The following is an 18985-nucleotide window of genomic DNA, read 5'->3' as shown; positions in this document are numbered from 1 at the left end:
AGAAGCGCCTCAGAACTTTACTGCACACGCGACACTTTTATTACAGGTTTGGACTGAGAGACGCGCGCGCCATCAGAGAGCTGAAAAAACATCTGCAATCAAGGACTATAAGCGTTTCAGAAGGACACTGCATCATACAGGTGTTGTACAGTTTGGCTTTATGTTGTGGTTGCTCTGGCTGTACAGGTGAGCACTGTCATAGCATCTCTGGCTTGATTAGGTGTTTCCAGGGTACATTTAATGATTAAAGTAATGTGAGATTAATTCAAGCTGAAAGTTGTCAACCATCACTCATTCTTTCACATTGATTGAGATGGTAGTTCGACATGACAGTTAGACATGAAGTGAATCAGATTGGATTACTTGGAAATTTGAGCATTTGAAGCATGGAGATGTTATGGCTGCTGCAGGATGGTAATATAGCCTATGAATCGGAATAATGAAAAATATGCAGGCTACTAACTAACCATTAGATGTTGAATTTTGACTGAAAGTGGTTTTGTAATAGGAAACCTTTCAGATGCTTTGCTTAAATTGGAGATTAATTGAAAAGTTAGTTTAGTTGCTTTTCCATATAACTTATTATTTTAGAAGAGAAACATGATTTATATTTAAATATGTTATGTTGCTGGTGTTCTTAAATGCAACCTTCCTGACCTTCAGCAAGCTATGCCTTGGTATTGATACACCAGAAAGCTCATACCTTTCATATGTTTAGGCAGTTCAGGTCTATTTGTCTGAGCCAGCCAATACTTATTTTGCCATACAGGGATATCCACTTAAACCTTTTGCTTTTGACTGCTGTGATGCTCTATGCTGAAGTTGACATTGCAGATGGATTAGACCTCAACAACTGACTTACTGACTTTTCCCTTATTACTGTCTTTTCAACATGTGTGCTGAAAGACGCTCTTCTTCATTTTTATTGACCTGTAAGGTATTGCTGGCTATACAATTTTAAATTAGATTATTGTGGATGAAATGCATCAAAATGTAGCCTACTATATTTTCAAGTGGGTTTATCTGTTTAGTTTAATTAATATGTTGGACTTGATCATTTCTAGACCCTACAGTTTTGTTGTTGACCCATTTTCATCCACATGGTGCCACACATTGTCCAAGACCGATAATTCTTACAATAATAAAGACTTAAAATGACTTATAATTGACTGCACGTTTCATGGTCTGTCTGAGGGGATCACATACGGAGATTAACTTTTGCAGCATTAAGTGATTAAGTCATTAATTGAAATTTGTATCTTTGTAAAGTTACTTACATTACACACTTTTTTTTGGGGGGGGGGAAATAATGTTGGTTTTAATCCCTATTAATCTTACTGCTGTGTTTGACAAGAACACATACAACTTGAAAATGTTTCACCTTTGAGCAGTGATTGCTCTTTTCATCAATCCTTTATCTTTCCACAGCTTTCTAAATCTTGAATGGTGTCAATTTAAGCTTAAACTGGGAGAAACCCTCCACTTCAAGAAGGACTTAAAAGGAAAAATTAAGACCAACACATAAGCTATTAAGCCTGTTTCCCAAGAAAGCAACTTTGGCAACTGATTTTATCTTATCGTTCTTTTTCCTTCGCGCATTCTCTATACACAGTCCAGAGCACTTTAACAAAAAAACTGCACCCATTTTCCAAATAGCTTAAATGTTTTCCTGTGCTTTATATAAAATGACATAATACTTCTAAATTAGCTTCAACACAATTTAATTTGAGCCGGGCTTGTTTAAAGGTCACAGAGTGTATACATGCATGTATGCATACTTTCTCAGATATTTTTTGTTGTTTGCTTTATAAGATTAGATTTGGATGAGTGGAGGGTGAGGACAATCTCGATATGGAATAGTGTATAAAAAGCTCCAGTTTCACTAGCTATGGATAAGTGTCTCTCTGCTCTAGCAGTATGTGTAGATAAGTCTATGTATAGGAAGCGCTGCTGCATGCTCTGCAGCAAGTCAAATAAATAGCGTCACTCCTAAAAGCGGGCCAACACTGACATTGATTTATAAAAGTATGTTGGTCAAGAGAGGCAAACCTAAGCTATTTCCCTCATAAAACTCTATGAACTAGATGAACAGCAATCTTTTCTCTATCCATGCATGATAGACATTTAGTAATTAACGGCAAGTTAATTCCCAAACCGCTTGGCATAGAGAGGACCAACTTATACTGGCATGAGAACTGTACTGTTCCTGTGGTCATTTTTGGAACTGAAAATTACATGTTGGTTTTTCTCTCTCAAAAACCTCTTATTTGACCAAACCTTTATTATGAAATACACTTGGAAATCCACTTTGGGTTTATTTTACACAGTAGCTATATGCTGAATGCAGAGCGCAATATATATATATATATATATATATATATATATATATATATATATATATATATATATATATTGCGCTCTGCTCAAAAGGTTTATAATATATATGACGTTTTTTGGTCCCACTTTATTGTAAGTGTCTTTAAATAGCTACTATGTGCTAACATTTAAATTCATTATTTGGTTTAGTGCACTTATTGTGTACATATTTTTTTTTTAAATTGAACTGCAGCTGTAATAAATTTATGTTCTTACATAATATAATTACTCTGTCGACCCTTCCCTTGCCCACAATTAAACTTAACCATACTACTAAACCTGTCCCTTACCTCACCTGTATCCCACATCAATAGCAGCAAAGTGTTTTGCAATTCAACATGAACACAATAAGAACACTGTACCTAACTTTTTTTGGGGGGGATGTAAGTACACCTAATATAAAATGCATTGAAAATGCATTGGCTGTTGCTCAGTAAATGTGCAAACATGATGGTGATAACGTTCTCTTAAACTTGTAGGTGAACGATGCTGTCCTTGCTTTTGCTGAGCATGTGTTTCTGGGTCTTCTCAGCCACAGAGTATTTCGATTACGTTTACACTGGTGCGTATTCATTGTGCAAATTACATAATGAAATTGTTCAGTATTCATGATAACCTCACTCAGCTGTCTTTTTTGTTATGTCAAAGTGTTGTGATCCATGTCCTTGTATTTTTCATATCCGTATGTCATCACAGAGCCTGAAAGCTCACTGAGTGTCAGCATACCTAATGAGCGTCCCCTCCGGCCTCTGATGGGTGACACATTAGTTCTGCCCTGCTACTTCCTGGACAACACAGTCAATGACCCTGGTGCCCCCATCATTGCTCGGTTGTCTCACCGGATCAAATGGAGTCTGGTCACCAAAGAAAAGTCCACAAACATTTTGGTGGCATCTGAAGGGATAGTAAACATTGACAAAAGGTATCTGGATAGAGTCACCATGCTGGGATACCCCATGACACCCACAGACGCATCCATTAAGATTACTGAGCTCCATTCCAATGACTCAGGAGTGTATCGCTGTGAGGTCATGCATGCGATAGAGGATAGTCATGATATCGTGGATGTCCAAGTTCAAGGTACTGCTTGTGTGAATATCCTTACAAAGCAAACTATTATGACTGTACGACGTGTGTGCTTTATCTCTCAGAAATGTGAAATGGATGTACTTATGGTTCTTAGGTATTGTTTTCCACTATCGTGCAATCACCACACGATACACCCTTACTTTTGAGAAGGCCAAGGCAGCATGTATTCAAAACAATGCAGTGATTGCCTCTCCGGAGCAACTCCAAGCAGCTTATGATGAGGGATTCCATCAGTGTGATGCTGGCTGGCTTGCAGATCAGACCGTCAGGTCAGTTAACATAACCTCGTAAATTTACAGTAAAACAAGGCAGTTGTGGTGTCTGGAAATTGAATTGTATTTTGCAACTTATAAATGTATATTTAATTAAGTGTTATAATGTGAATATATCAATCTACTTGTACATATGCTTTTTACCCTAAAATGTCCTGATAGCCACCATATACAGTAACACATGTGGTAGAAAGCCACATAATGGCAAATATATACAAATGCCTATACTGTGCACGGTTCTATTTTTACACAAAGACAAAACACCATCAGAGTGACATGTCACTACAATAATGCAATAAACATTAATCTAATTACAGAAAATATAACACAAAACACCTCATTTACATTACTGATAACAAAAGTAAATTGTATTTGTTTGTAGATAGAAATAAATAATTTGTTTTGTAATAAAGGTACCCTATTCATGATCCTCGTGAGGCTTGCTATGGAGACAAGTACCAATTCCCAGGAGTGAGGACATATGGAGTGAGAGACGTGAATGAGACGTATGACGTGTACTGCTTTGCTGAGAAAATGACAGGTACGTGTTTGAGATGGCAGAAAACTAACCGACCTGCTTGAAAAACTTTGAAATGCTAAAAAACATTCCGTTTCGTCTTACAGGAAAAGTGTTCCACACTACTTCCCCAAACAAATTTACTTTTGAGGAGGCAGAAGCTGAGTGTGCAAAGCTGGGTGCCAACTTGGCCACCACAGGACAGCTGTACCTGGCATGGAAGGGTGGTATGGATGTTTGTAATGCAGGCTGGTTGGCAGACCGGAGTGTCCGCTACCCCATCAACATCGCCCGACCACAGTGTGGGGGGGGCCTGTTAGGAGTGCGTACCGTCTATCTCTTTCCCAATCAGACTGGTTACCCACTCCCAGACTCCCGCTACGATGCTTTTTGCTACTCTGGTACAAAAATCTGATTTTACTATTCCTTCTTTATCATTTATGAATGTCTATCCACATCCACATATATTTGTAATTGTTTTATCTTTGTCCAATGATCCACAATAGTATGTGAATATCTGATGGATTTAATGGAGTAAGAACTGACAAGTATGTATTGTTTATATATTCTTTTATTTAGAACTGGGTGAGGAGGGTTCAGGCTTATATCCATCTGAAATCGAGATGACCACAGAGGTCGGCAGTGATTTTCTGAGCGTTGACACAATCACAGAAAGCCCCCAGGTCTTTTTAAAGCCCACCTCCACAGAAAACGAACTACAGGGAGAAGTTGTAACTTATAAGCCCGCAGAAACCACCAGTGTTGAGTTCCCATATACTGCACTAAATATTTCCCAGCCACCCCTTTCACCACCTCCCAGCTCTGCTGGGGTAGTTAAGGACAATTTGGAAGGGGTCACTGACAGGACTGATCTTGGCTCTGATTTATCCCATCTGAATGGAAGTGAAGCTATCATGTCTGCCACAGGTATGTGTCAATATGGGAATATACAGTAACGAGTAATGTGTTAGGGATTATGTATTCTCTGTGATTTGACATATGTATGTTTGAACAACTGTGAAAAGACCATAAATTATGGTTAATAATAATCACAACGTATGTATCTCATTCATGGTGTCTTCAGTCACTTCAGTTCTCATTATAGTTATTGCATATTCAGATTTATCATGACAAAGGCACACTCAAGGACCGGTTAAGGTTATGAGCTTTTTGAGGTTATGAGTTTTCTACTTTATACTTCAGGTTTCTCTTTCTTCCTTATATGGTGCTGAGCGTCGGCCCACCTGGATCCATATAAACAAAAACGGTTTGGGAGCGCTCCTGGGTGATTGGATCTGAAGCAAATATGTCAACTAGTCCAATGGCAAGATAGAACGTCACAGGGGGGTGATGTCATGACCAGGAAAGGATAAAAGCATAACTCTTTGATGAGGGTGTTCAGGTGAGCGTTCCCTGCGGTTCGGGCCCCACTGCTGAAGCTCTAATCGTGGGGATCGCAAATGGACGGGCCCTGCCCTTTCTCAGCCTTTATCCGTGGGATCCAGTGCTCTCTCTCCGGAGTTGGAAGCCCGCCCCGCAGTTCCTTCTGCTCTGGAAGAGACACTGGTGCTTCAGCTGTCTAGTTCCGAGGAATTAGATGTGCTGAGTGTCGAAATGGGGGAAGAAAAAACGCCAGCTTCTTCCCCAGCGTATGAGGAGCTGGTGGAGGTATTGTCTCGTGCTGTGTCAAAGTTGAACATTGAATGGCCAGCCGAGAAGTAAGGTGCTCGTCCCAAAAGCCTATTAGACGAGCGCTTTCTAATATCTAAAGCAGTACCTCCACCGAGGGGACTTCCATTTTCCTTCCAAGAGCTATCAAGTTTGTGGATTAAACCATATTTGTCCAGAGTTTTTAGCCCTCAAGTACACGTTTATTCAGATATAAGGGGGCTAAAAGAATATGGTTATGGGACAATGCCGAAAGTAGAACAGCCACTTGCCAGTTATCTTTCATCAGCATCGGCATCGTCCCGCTAAGCCATTAAAAACATCTTCTATGTTAGTGCATAAAGCATATGCAGCAGCAGGTCAGGCCGGGGCATGCCTTCACACAATGGCTATATTACAGGCATACCAGGCTGACCTGCTGAGGGACCTGGAGATTAGCGACGGGGCGGGGCCTGACGTGGTTCTAGAACTGCGTCGGGCCATCAATCTATCTCTCCGAGCCACTAAAGAGACCGCCCGTGCTATTAGGTGGTCGATTGCAGCTAATGTGGCTTCGGAGAAGCACCTTTGGTTAAATTTATCTGAAATTGTGGCAATGTACCCCCCGGCCTGCGAGGGGAAATTGGGGTATTTGGCGAGCAGACATAAAAGACAAAGATAAATATTTTCTGTTGGATGCCCCGCTATTGGTTCCTGGCCTCTTTGGTGAAACAGTTAACACCACTGTCGAGAGGTTTCAGGAGGCGAAAAAGCAAGCGGAGGCGTTCAAATGATATCTCCCTCGCCGTCAACAGGCCCCTGGGGCTGCTGAGCTTGAGCAGCCCCAGCCGTCAAGCTCCTCATACCGAGCGCAACAGAAGGAGAGTGTCGCCTCTCATACCCCCTCTCAAAAGCCGTAGGGTGCGGGACGACACTGTCAGCCAAAGCCTTCTATCTGAGGAACGTTCTGTTGGTGAAGAAGGCTCCAGGTCACCAAAGTAACGGCTCTTATTACACCAGAGGCCTGCCTCGAGAGGCTGGTTCCTTTAGTATATTATTTGTCAGAGTGGAAGATTTTGCCAAACATATCTCAGTGGGTCCTGCACAGAATAGAAAAGGGCTACAGAATCCAGTTCTCGAATGGTTCTCGTACACCACACTACAATGGGGTGTTACTCACAGTAGCCCTAATTTCTGGGGTGTCCATTCAAGAAGTTTGTGATGCAGCTGGCTGGTCTTCCTGCTTACGTTTGATAGATTTTATGACCTAGACATGGATACCCCTCGGTCTAGAGTTCTCATGTCGTGACAGTTTAACACGATAGGTTCTTGGCCATATGGTGTTCGGGCATTCTCTTTCCCAAAGCGTCATCGACGCAACGCGAGTTCCCTCTAAAGGGAACGTCTCAGGTTACGACGCTGCTTCACTTTGCCATACTTCCTACATCCCTGTGATCGACTTGCCTTTTCGAAGCTAACGCCGGTCTAACCGGATGTGTTATCCTTTCCTGGTCATGACCTCCCCCACCCGTGACGTTCATTCTCGCCATTGGACTAGTTGAAACATGTGCTTCAGACACAATCACTCAGGGGCGTTCCCAAAGCATCATCGACGTAGCGTCTCGTTCCCTACTCAGGGAACTAGGGTTACAGTCGGAACCTGAGACGATTTCAATAGTGAACTACTGAATTACGCTGAATGCATTAGTTTACTAAACTAGCTAGAGTAAAACGTACTCAAATATCACAATGACTTTACAATCTATTAAACTAGATTTTTTATTTTTTGACAATATACAATTTGATTTATTTCATCACAAAACTAAGTGAAGTGTATTCATAAATGTTCAACTCTACCATTAAATGTTTTATCCTATGAGTTTTTTTTTTCGTTCTCATGGTAAATTGGACAAATCTGTTGACACCTGTTGTTGCTAATTTCCTGCACAGGGGTGGTCTTTCATTACCGTGGAAGCTCCAGTCGTTATGCCTTTGACTTTGTGGAGGCTCAGCTCGCTTGTAAGAGCATCGGTGCAGTCATTGCCAGTGCCCAGCAGCTGCAGGCAGCCTATGAGGCTGGTTACCATCGATGTGATGCTGGCTGGCTCTTAGATCAGACTGTCAGGTATGATTGTTCGATAAATTCTTTGTGTGTGATTTTTTTTTTTTTGCTAACGAATGTTTACCTTTATATATATGTGTGTGTGTCTGTGTGTGTGTATATATATATATATATAAACTTCAAAATATAAGTATGCTAAATATTTCTGGCAGGGCAGATGACAAATGCGTCTAGTGGTATGATCTGTCTTAGCTGTGATCTGTCCAACCTGCAGATACCCACACTTGTTATACAACAAGAAAATACTGTATATTTACAAATGTACTGAATGTAAATGATGGCTATGCAGGTATCCCATTGTGTCTCCACGTGACAAATGCTCTGGCGATTTGGAGCATGTTCCTGGTGTGAGGTCTTATGGACTGCGTCCTGCCGATGAACGATATGATGTGTACTGCTATGTTGACAAACTGAGGGGTAAGAGACTTTACATAAATATATAAAAACTGCTACGTGGACAAAGAGTGGGTAAATAAATAAGTAAATAAATAAATTACCTCTTCTTTAAGTTACCCCCCCCCCCCCCCCCCCCCCCCTTTCTTCAGGGATAAAGAATCACTCTGAAACACTCTGTGTAGCTTGAGTTTTAAGTAAATGTTCACATTTCAGGGGAAGTTTTCCATGCAAGTTCATTCGAGGGATTCACTTACGATGAGGCAGTGGCTTACTGCCAGGACCAGAATTCCTCCCTGGCCTCCACAGGAGACCTGTATGCTGCTTGGAAGCAGGGCTTTGATAAGTGCCGTCCTGGCTGGCTTCTTGACCGCAACGTACGTTACTCCATCAATAACCCCCGGCATCAGTGTGGTGGAGGGATGGCTGGAGTTCACACAGTTTACATGTTTCCCAACCAGACGGGCTCTCCTGATCTGTACTCCAAATACGATGCATATTGCTTAAAGGGTGAATATAACATCAGTCAAATACAGGCCATAAAGTGTAACTTCTTTGAAATGTAATCTATTAAGTCTGTTGATACAAAATGATTAATTCCGTATTTGTCATTATTTATATATAGTGGATCTGGTGAAAGAGGAAAAGATAGTGAACATGGCGTCCTTGCCTGATCTTCTCAGACCTGGTATGTATCTCAGGATATATATGAGTCACAGACCAATATGAATAAGAAATATGCCTGAATCATACGTACATACATATGAATTATTAAAAAAATATGTAAATGTAAAAAAAAAATTATGTAAAAAAATAATTTGATATTTGATATATTTATATAAAATGTGGTATATTTATATATTATTCATTCATAAATATTATTACATATTGGGGAATCACACTGTGACATTTTACAACATTATCTAACCTTGCCTTGTCATAAAAAGTAAAAAAAAAGTCAAGTGATCTAATCAATGATGAATTATTGAACACGTAAGGGTCTTTCACACCAGGTAATTCTAGGAACCTAATTCTAGGAACTAGCCACCAGGGTGGTTCCCCGAGAGCTAATGGTTCCCTTAGGAACATTTTCCTGGTTGCATTCTCACCGCCAGTAGGAACTCTGAAGTGACGTAAACCGTGGTTGTTGTTGTGACTTTTATTTTGATGGCAGACCTTTATTTTGATGGAGCTGAAAACGCCAGCCAGAGCCTGAGCACACAGTGCTCGCATTCTCTGTGTTCTTTAGTTTACGATCTGTCTAACAGTCCTGTCTAATACGTTATTAGATAGAACTGTTTTACATAGAAAGACAGTATGTGAAAAGGTATTAGCGTATGCCGTATGGTTGATGTCCAGTGTTGCTGGCTGAGCAGAAATACATAATCATGTTGTGTCTTGGACGCCTCAAAGTTGCGTTGGATTTTCTCCTTAGCGTAAAGGTTAAACTTAAGAGGCACATCTATCACTGTTTTCCATGTTCGTAGTTAGTTTCTGGAGTAAATATATAGGCTATAATCTGTGTCTTTACACAGCTTTTTTTTTAAATGGCGGGTGCTGGTGCTGGTGCTCAGCATACACTAATGTCACTGGTAGTTCCTAAAGTGCTGGTTTAGACTCTACTCTGAAGTAGCTAGGAGCTGAATTATTTCCTCCAAAAGAAGTTCCTACGACTAAAATCGTTCCTTGCTCCTGTGGTGTGAACACGCCAAAACCTGGTTACTTCCGCCAATAGTTATAGGAACTATGAAAAGGTTATAAAGGTTATAATTAATGAGGGTCTGGATGTTTCTCTTGTTTGTTATACTCACAATTGGTAATTGTTTACTCACCCTCATGTCATTCCAAACCTGTATGACTTTCTTCTGTGAAAAACAAAAGGTGATATTTTGAAGAAGTTTTAACCAAACAGTTATGGTTACCATTGACTTCCACTGAGCACCCCCCCCCCCCCCCCCCAACAAAAAAAGAGAGAAAACACTAAAGACATTTCACAAAATATATTATTTTATGTTCCACCGAGAAAATAAAGTCCTATAGGTTTTGAATGACATGAGGGTTAGTAAATGATGACAAAATATTAATTTTTGGGTGAACTATCCCTTTAAGTCGTTGTATGTATGAACTGCGTTGTAATGTTTGTTTGAATAAATGGAACAAAAAAAGGCAACATGTCATTGACCCATGTCCCATTTTAACAGCTTGTAACTTATGTGTCAGGAGTGTTCATTTTGTTTTGGGAGCAGTACCTTAGATTCTCTGTGTGTCTCTGTTTCCTCAGAGAGTACCCCTATCACTTCTTCCATCCCTGTGGAACCCTCTGGATCTAGGGCCAGCAGCACTGACGATCTGTTGAGCAGTGGGAGCGGGGATGAGCTGAGTGGGTCATCTATTGCAAGTGGAGACTCCTCAGGGACCAGTGGATCTGACGATCTGTTGAGCAGTGGGAGCGGGGATCAGTCGAGTGGATCATTAGTTTCGAGTGGAGACTCTTCTGGGGCCAGTGGCACTGACGATCTGTTGAGCAGTGGGAGCGGGGATCAGTCGAGTGGATCATTTGGTTCCAGTGGAGACTCTTCTGGGGCCAGTGGCACTGACGATCTGTTGAGCAGTGGGAGCGGGGATCAGTCGAGTGGATCATTTGGTTCCAGTGGAGATTTTTCTGGGGCCAGTGACACCGATAATCTGTTAAGCAGTGGGAGCGGTGGTCAGCCGAGTGGATCATTTGGTTCCAGTGGAGACTCTTCTGGGACCAGTGGCACTGACGATCTGTTGGACAGTGGGAGCGGGGTTCTGCCAAGCGGGTCTGGAGACTCTTCAGGATCTGGCATTATCCAAGTAATCTTTTCAGAAAGTGACACAGTTTTATCAGTAGTTGGATCAGCTTCAGGGAGACCCGAGGAGGCTGGGGAGGGACTCACCGAGATCTTCACCTTCCCCATCAGCCAGAGCTCAGACCTCTTTGGTGTGGACACCTCTGGATCAGGATCAGGCACTGGGTCAGGGTCAGGGTATAGCTCTGAAGAAAGTGGATCTACCTCAGACTTTTCCAGCAGCTCAGGAGAAAGCGACGAGAGTGGAGATCTTTCTGGCATCTTCTCAGGATCAGGTTCCAGTGAGGAGTCCTCAGGTTTCAGTGGTTTCCCTTCAGGAATTTTCCCCTCTAGAGGATCCAGTGGCATTTCATTAATTGATGGCAATGGCATCATCATGGTTGATAACCCACAGATAATGGTGACCACTGCTCAGCAATTAGAACAAGAGTTAGGTGGAAGCCATGTGGATTTCAGCGGATCAGGACATATCTCAGGGTCTGGAATGAGCAGTGATATCTCTGGAATGAGTGGTGATATCTCTGGGATGAATGATGATAACTCTGGTATGAGTGGTGACATCTCTGGAGTAAGTGGTGTCCACAGTGGCTCCGGGAGTGGTTTAGCATTTTCTGGTCTGACATTTTTGGAGTCTGACTTCATTGATCTCACAGCACAATCTCGTGAACAGGAAGCTTCTGGGCTTTTGTTTTTTGGGTCTGGTGAGGGAAGTGGATTTACATCTGGAGGCTATGCAATTGAATCAGGAGAAAGATCAGGAGAATCATTTAGCGGTGATATCACCTTCTTTACCAATAATGGCATGATGGAAATACCCAACAAGCCCTTCCAAGTAATGGAGCTAGGAAGGGGAGAGGTGGAGTATAGTGGCAACGTCAGGCTGTCCTCAGGTAGTGGAGATGACCAAAGTGAATCCACGGTGAACTCCAGTGATGCTCCTTCAGCTGTACCACCTGCTCAAGGGCCATCAGGCCTGTACAGTGACGCTGCAGGATCTTATTCAGAACCAGAGGGAATCATCAGTCAACTTGACGCTGTTACTTCTGCAGCTTTGTCTTCAACCACAGAGCCTGCCTCTTCACAGAGTCCATCTCTCACCGAAGGACCTGATATGAATGGTGAGATTCCTTTTGCATAATATGTCTTAAAATATAAAATAGAGATGCATGACATATCGATACCATATCCGTTATTGGCCAGTATAATTTTTTTTTTTATGTATTGTGTTGGCCAGATTTGGATACTTCATTTTGCGTTGGCGTCATTTAAAGTCTGCATGAAATTTATTTAAAAATAAATGTTGACCTCGTAATGTTTTATCAAAATGTCATAACATTCTGGTGAAACTGACAGAATTATTTCTGGTGACCTATGCAGGACTTCTCCAATCATTTAGTCCACTTGAACCCCACCCCAGCTTAACTGACTGCAAGCTTGCATTAATTTTTTAGTGCAATACACTCTCAAATTCCAATCAAGAACTGATGGATAGAACCAAGTCCCTACCCTACATTTTATTTTTATTTTTAATAATAATCTGTTACAATCAGATGATTATCGCCCATAGCATAAAACTTATTTTCATGCTCATGGGTGCACCCTAATATAGATATATATTTCTTCTCATCTCTGGAGACAAAAACTGCTTTTTGCATCATGGTTTCATGTCTTGCTCTTTTTCTTTCTCAAAAACCATACTAGCTTCTCTTAACCCATGTGATCCGAACCCTTGTGGAGCTGGGTTGTGTTCAGTGAAGGATGGGGTGGGCCTCTGTCACTGCCCACCTGGACTGCATGGAGAAGAGTGCCAGTATGGTGAGTCAGACTGAATTGAATCAGTTATATCATAAGGTCTTGTAAAGTCACATACATTATGGGAACTTTTCAAAATGTTGTTTTTTGACATTTTGAGAAACATTTTATTATGCCTTTAACATATTTTGTTGCTGATATTTGTGTTCAAATGAATCAAATGATTGTCTCTAAGTGTCTCACTGTTTGCATTTCATTTATGAATGACTTCTGCTCAGTTTGCTCATGCCTGATCCTTGTCCTCACAGTCCATTTTACAGGTTATGTGGCATGTGTGTGTGGTTGAGTAATTTTTCACCTTACTTAGCTCTTGTGTCCAGATGTCTTTTCAGTGACTGTTCACCTGTGTTGTTTTTGTTCAGCTGTGCCTTTGCTGCAGTCTGGTTTAATCAGCACGCCTGCTAACACCTGGTACATGCTCATACTTCTCGTCCATCTTCACATGAATCTGAACTCTAAAATTCTGCCTTTGTTTCTGGGACTGTAAGAGTGCTGATCTGCTCCTCATGAGAGGCATACAAACTCATCACAGGTCAGCGCTCTTACAGTAACCACAACTGACTCTGATCTCTCCTTCAATGTACCACAATTTACTGAGTGTGTCTTCTCAGCTTATCAAAATATTGATGGTATAATTATTCAAGAGATTGGCTTACGGTGTAAAAGCAGCTCCATGAGTTCTGATTCAATGATGCTCTCTGCTAAGCTTGGCCTACCTCAGGGCATCTTCATAGTAGTCAGCTTTAATCGCTAAACCTTTATTTGCAGAGGTTGATGTTTGCCATTCAAACCCTTGCACCAATGGAGCCACCTGTGTGGAGGTAGAGGACACTTTCAAATGCTTATGTCTGCCCAGCTACGAAGGAGACCGCTGTGAGATTGGTATGAGGCTGCTTCAGCTAATTCTACTAACGGTCTTTCAAAAACCTTCAAGGTGACACACAACTCTAGATGTCGCTATGGTGCAATGAGTGTCCCACAGAAACAAAAGACGTATTCGTTTTTTTGTGGAGGTTTTCCCAGTCCATTTATGGAAATCTGTTGCAGTTTCGCAGCTAAACCTCAGCGTCATACAGGATGAAATGATGCGTTTGCAGCTACTGTAAAAATATAGCAAGAAACTACAACCCTTTAGTAAGTCAGACAGAAAGGGGCAGACTCTCTCATCTGAGGGAAACAGAAATTTTCCATCTACCAGAGACCAAAAATATCTCATTTGATAATTTTCTGCGGGATGTTTCTCTTGGCTTCATATGGAATTTAATCGTCAGTCTACTGGAATACTTACGATTGTGGAAAATCACTTTATCTGATAAGCTGATATTATGTCACGTAAAAGGCATTTGTCGCTTGCTTAAAACACTCACTGGTTTTAAACACTGAAAGATAAAGTGACTTTATCCATATCCCTCAGCACATTCCATCGTACATCTGTCATTTGTTCCTTATTTGCATGTACAGTAAGTATTAAAGGGATAATTCACCCAAATATGAAAATTCTGTCATCATTTACTCAAGCCTTTTGTTCAATTTCTAAATGCGAATGAAGATATTTTTAATGAAACCTATTAGATTTCTGTCCCTCTATTAAAAGTACATTTAATTTTCCAACTTTGATGCTTCAAAAAGCTTGAGAATCAATGAGGTTCATTCTCGCATGTCACCGAAGCTTCCATTTACCATATTTGATGTGCTCTATGTGTGTGTGTTGATCAATGTTTATATGTGAATAAAATCATAAATTAAATCTGTTCATCATATAAAGCGATTTTTTTTTTCTCTTCAGAAGACTTAGACTGCTTGATTTTTATGGATAACTTTTACGATGTCTTTGAACTTTCAATGGAGGGACAGAAATATCCCAGGTTTCATTAAAAACACCTTCATTTGTGTTTCGATGATGAACAAAAGTCTTACGGGTATGGAATGACATGAGTGTGAGTAAATGAGTGGGTGAACTATCCCTTTTATCCTGTGTCAGTGACGGTAAATTTTGCGATAGTGGTCTTAGAGGTGAAACATCTGATGAAACATTGGTAAATTTGCCACATGATGTTGCTTCAGATCTGCACAACTGTGAGAAGGGCTGGACTAAGTTTCATGGCAACTGTTACTTGCATTTCTCGGAGAGAGAGACCTGGCTGGACGCTGAGCAACGCTGCCGAGACTTTAACGCTCACCTGGTGAGCATTATCACTCCAGAGGAGCAAGCCTTCATAAACTGTGAGTGCCATTATCCATCTCTGTATGTGTGTCTATGATTCTAAGTATGTGTGTTGTTTCTCTGATTACAAGTAATTAACCTCTTCTTGTAACAGCATATGCTCAAGACTATCAGTGGATTGGGCTGAATGATAAAACGGTGGAAAATGACTTCCGTTGGTCAGATGGGACCCCCCTGGTATGCCTAAATTTAGCTGAAAAGTTATAATTCTACAAATACACTCTTAAATATAACAGATGATGGCAATAAATTATCTTTTTTTAAGAGTGTTTAGCTATTTGATTGAGATATAGTGCTTGATTTTTCTCTTCCTTTGCTTAGCAATATGAGAACTGGAGACCTAACCAGCCCGACAATTATTTTAACTCTGGTGAAGACTGTGTTGTAATGATATGGCATGAAAATGGCCAATGGAATGACGTTCCCTGCAACTACCACCTGCCTTTCACATGCAAAACAGGTCCAGGTATGCACACCACCAAACACGAACAAATCTCATCATTGTGAGAAAGCATAATGTGATGTTTGAATTTGACTTCCTCTCTTCCAGTGACATGTGAACAACCTCCTAAAGTGGAGAATGCCAGGATGTTTGGAAACAAGAAAGATCGTTACCAGGTGAATTCTATCATCAGATACCAGTGCAGTGAAAACTTCACACAGCGCCACCTACCTGTGATCCGCTGCATGGCAGATGGACGGTGGGAGAAGCCACAAGTGCAATGCATATCAAGTAAGCTATTCAAGCATTGCCAAAAACTAGTGAAAACAAGTTTTTGTTCAAATCTGTTAAAAAAACTTGATATTTAGATAAAGCTTTTTTAGCATAATTACTCCAGTCTTCAGTTTCACATGATCCTTCAGAAATAATTTTCTGCTCGAGAAACATTTATCTTGATGAATAGAACGTTCAGAAGAACAACATTTATTTGAAACTTATATATTTTTGTAATAATGCAAATGTCTTGCTGCCTCTTTTGATAAATGTAATGCATCCTTACTCATGAAAAGTATTTCTTACACACACACACACACACACACACACACACACACACACACACACACACACACACACACACACACACACACACACACACACACACACACACACACACACACACACACATTTTCACAGACAAGGCTTAGATTAAATTATTAGTGATCATTTTAATCACCCTAAAATGAAATTCCTGTCATTAATTTCTCACCCTCATGTTGTTCCAAACTCGTAAGACCTTCATTCATCTTCAGAACACAAATTAAAATATTTTCTTTCGGAATCAGCCATAAACAGGAACGTCATTGCAACTTTCAAGGCCCAAAAAACTAGTAAAGACAGCGTTAAAATAGTCAATATGACAACAGTGGTTCAACCTTAATGTTATGAAGCAATGAGAATACTTTTTGTGTGCAGAAAAAAAGAAAAAAAAAGACTTTATTCAACAATTTCTTCTGTCAATCTCCTTCGCTGTTGACGTAGTAAACACAGTGCAGCGCTTCCGGGCTGTACATCAGAACGCTGGCTCATCATTGGCCGACGCTGTTCACGTGAGCACCACAACACATGCGTGTGGTGCTGATGCAGGAGCTGGGCAATGATGAGCCGGCGTTCTGATGTAGAACCAGGAAGCATTGCACTGTGTTTACTACGTCAACAGTGTAGTAAAAGTAGCTCAAACATGTATTTTAGTCTCAAACAAGCCTTGAGCCTTGTCTGTGAAACTGGGCACATACCGTATATTTTAATCATATCCTTCCCTTACATTTAAAAGATTTAAAAAATGTTTAGTGTTTTTAAATAACAATTTTAATCTCTTTTGTCTATGTACTATATATTAAAAAAAATATATACAATGTTCTGTAAAAGGTACTGAAATGTTTTCTTTTTGTTTTTGCATTTATAGAGGTCAAATCCGGACTGCAAAAGGAATCTTCTGTTCATCACTCTCATAAAGCTAGTACAAAAAAATTGGAGAAACATCTCTAAGGAGACTTGAAGAGTTAGAGTTTGGTTTTTAAAACAGTAGGCTACAAGTTTTATATTTATTTTCCAAGACACTGAATTAAGAAAATACATCAATTTCTGATTAAAAAGTGTTATTTTCAAAGATAAGTGCCCATCTTGTATTGCCATGATGCAACGATCTGTCTCATCCCTGAATTAAAAGATCAGAGACCAACAGATCAAATACTAGCAACATTCTTAAAGATGTCTTATGAAAATATTTGCAGAAGGTTTTCCTTTTGGTAAAAGGCACTGAGCGAAGAGCCCAGTATCTTTAAAGGACACACAAATATTGTGTTTCTCTAAGCCAAATTTTAGGTACATTCACAACAACTACATGATGAAATGTGAAATATAAAAACCTAGAAAAGTGTATAGCCATATAAGACGTTTACAAAAAAATATTATTTATTTCTAATACCTAACCAGACAGATAAGAAAATAATTTGCACAAGGATGTCATTAATTTGTTATGCCTGATTCATAATGTGAAATGAGATTTATTGATTTCTCACAGGATAACACATAGTACATCCATTTTTGACTGGGCGTTTCCATCTTTTCCTCACAAAAGCCATACATACATAAACAACATCAGACAGATGGTCAAATCCAGTCAGATTATGAATGTAAACCTAATCATGGAAATGTACTTGATTGACAGATGTTATCTGTCGCCCAAGACTATGCAGGGCATAGTGCTACATTGGGGGACAAGAATGATCCTGGATCAGATCTTTCTAATAATAGGTCAGATAGAACTATTAATGACAAGTGCCTTGTGAATATTTTACATTTTGCCTGTTTCAGTGAAGAGACTGCTTACTTATTAGTTCAAGAGGCTGTGCCTCTTTTATCCCAAAGGCTCTTTTATACGGTGTAGCTTTTTTTTTTTTCATCTGATACAGTTGAAATGACGAATGCAGAATGAACTGCAGAATATGCACAAACATTTCTTATAGGATTTTTTATTCTCATAAGTTACGAGCAGAACGATACTCTATGGCATAGAAGACCCATCATTTCTTCCATTGAGATGGACGAGTAACAAAATTCAACAGTGAAAACATGGGGGAAAACTATACTGTTATTGTGATAATCTGTTGTTTATAAAGTAAGAGCTTTTAACATTTTCCAGGAATGTCTTCAGATGAACTTTATGTGTTTGAATAACTGTATTATAGCAGCTACTTACCATTAAAACATTCCATACATCACGTTTAATACAGGACTGATTTGTGTGTTGGCCAGTAGAGCGAAGAGTAGGCTATAAGAGAGGTTATTCACAATGTAGGCTACAGGTAATGGAAAGAAAACCGTTTTTACCTCACCCAACCCAGTCTAGAAATGTATTTTAAAACCGATGATAATGTTTGCCTTATAGGGTGGAGTGGAAGAAATCAACTCCCCTATGACTGAATAGACCCCTTTTAGCCACTTCGGACCCGTTTCTCCTATGTCGCCCAGAGAGCCTTGTCACGGAGTCTGAAGCACAATGCCTACTGCCATCTTCTGGCTGATTTAATGTATGACATCTACTCTGGTATTTTTGTTGTCTACAAATGCCAGAATATTAAATTGTCAAAAAAAGCACTACACATTAAATATATTTACAAATTCACGTGCACCTACCAATATCTATAATATACTAACTAAACACTAAATGTATTTAAAATGTAAGTATAATAATACTG

The 18985-nt window shown here is 40.1% G+C and overlaps 1 protein-coding gene across 3 annotated transcripts; it reads left to right on the top strand.

Moving 5' to 3' along the window:
• acana (aggrecan a) lies at positions 1-18965 on the top strand. 3 transcript variants are annotated; one of them, XM_079605042.1, is made up of 19 exons: positions 1-140; positions 2856-2938; positions 3073-3456; positions 3560-3734; positions 4151-4278; positions 4362-4655; positions 4834-5181; positions 7852-8026; positions 8313-8440; positions 8633-8926; positions 9042-9104; positions 10698-12368; positions 12952-13065; positions 13831-13944; positions 15127-15285; positions 15381-15463; positions 15608-15752; positions 15837-16019; positions 17191-18965. In XM_079605042.1, the coding sequence occupies exons 2-19, from the start codon at positions 2863-2865 to the stop codon at positions 17271-17273; spliced, it is 4617 nt and encodes a 1538-aa protein (XP_079461168.1). In that variant the 5' UTR covers positions 1-140; positions 2856-2862; the 3' UTR covers positions 17274-18965. The 3 variants fall into 3 exon arrangements, 2 of the variants coding, with proteins under 2 accessions (XP_079461168.1, XP_079461169.1); XM_079605043.1 differs by lacking the exon at positions 13831-13944; XR_013796688.1 differs by lacking the exons at positions 15381-15463; positions 15608-15752; positions 15837-16019; positions 17191-18965 and adding an exon at positions 13425-13473 and having other exon boundaries at positions 15127-15143.
• Positions 18966-18985: the final 20 nt, after the last annotated feature.

The sequence above is a fragment of the Phoxinus phoxinus genome, assembly GCF_949152265.1.
Source record: "Phoxinus phoxinus genome assembly, chromosome: 2".
NCBI classification, from domain to species: Eukaryota; Metazoa; Chordata; class Actinopteri; order Cypriniformes; family Leuciscidae; genus Phoxinus; species Phoxinus phoxinus.
This window is presented reverse-complemented; position numbering and strand designations above follow the sequence as displayed.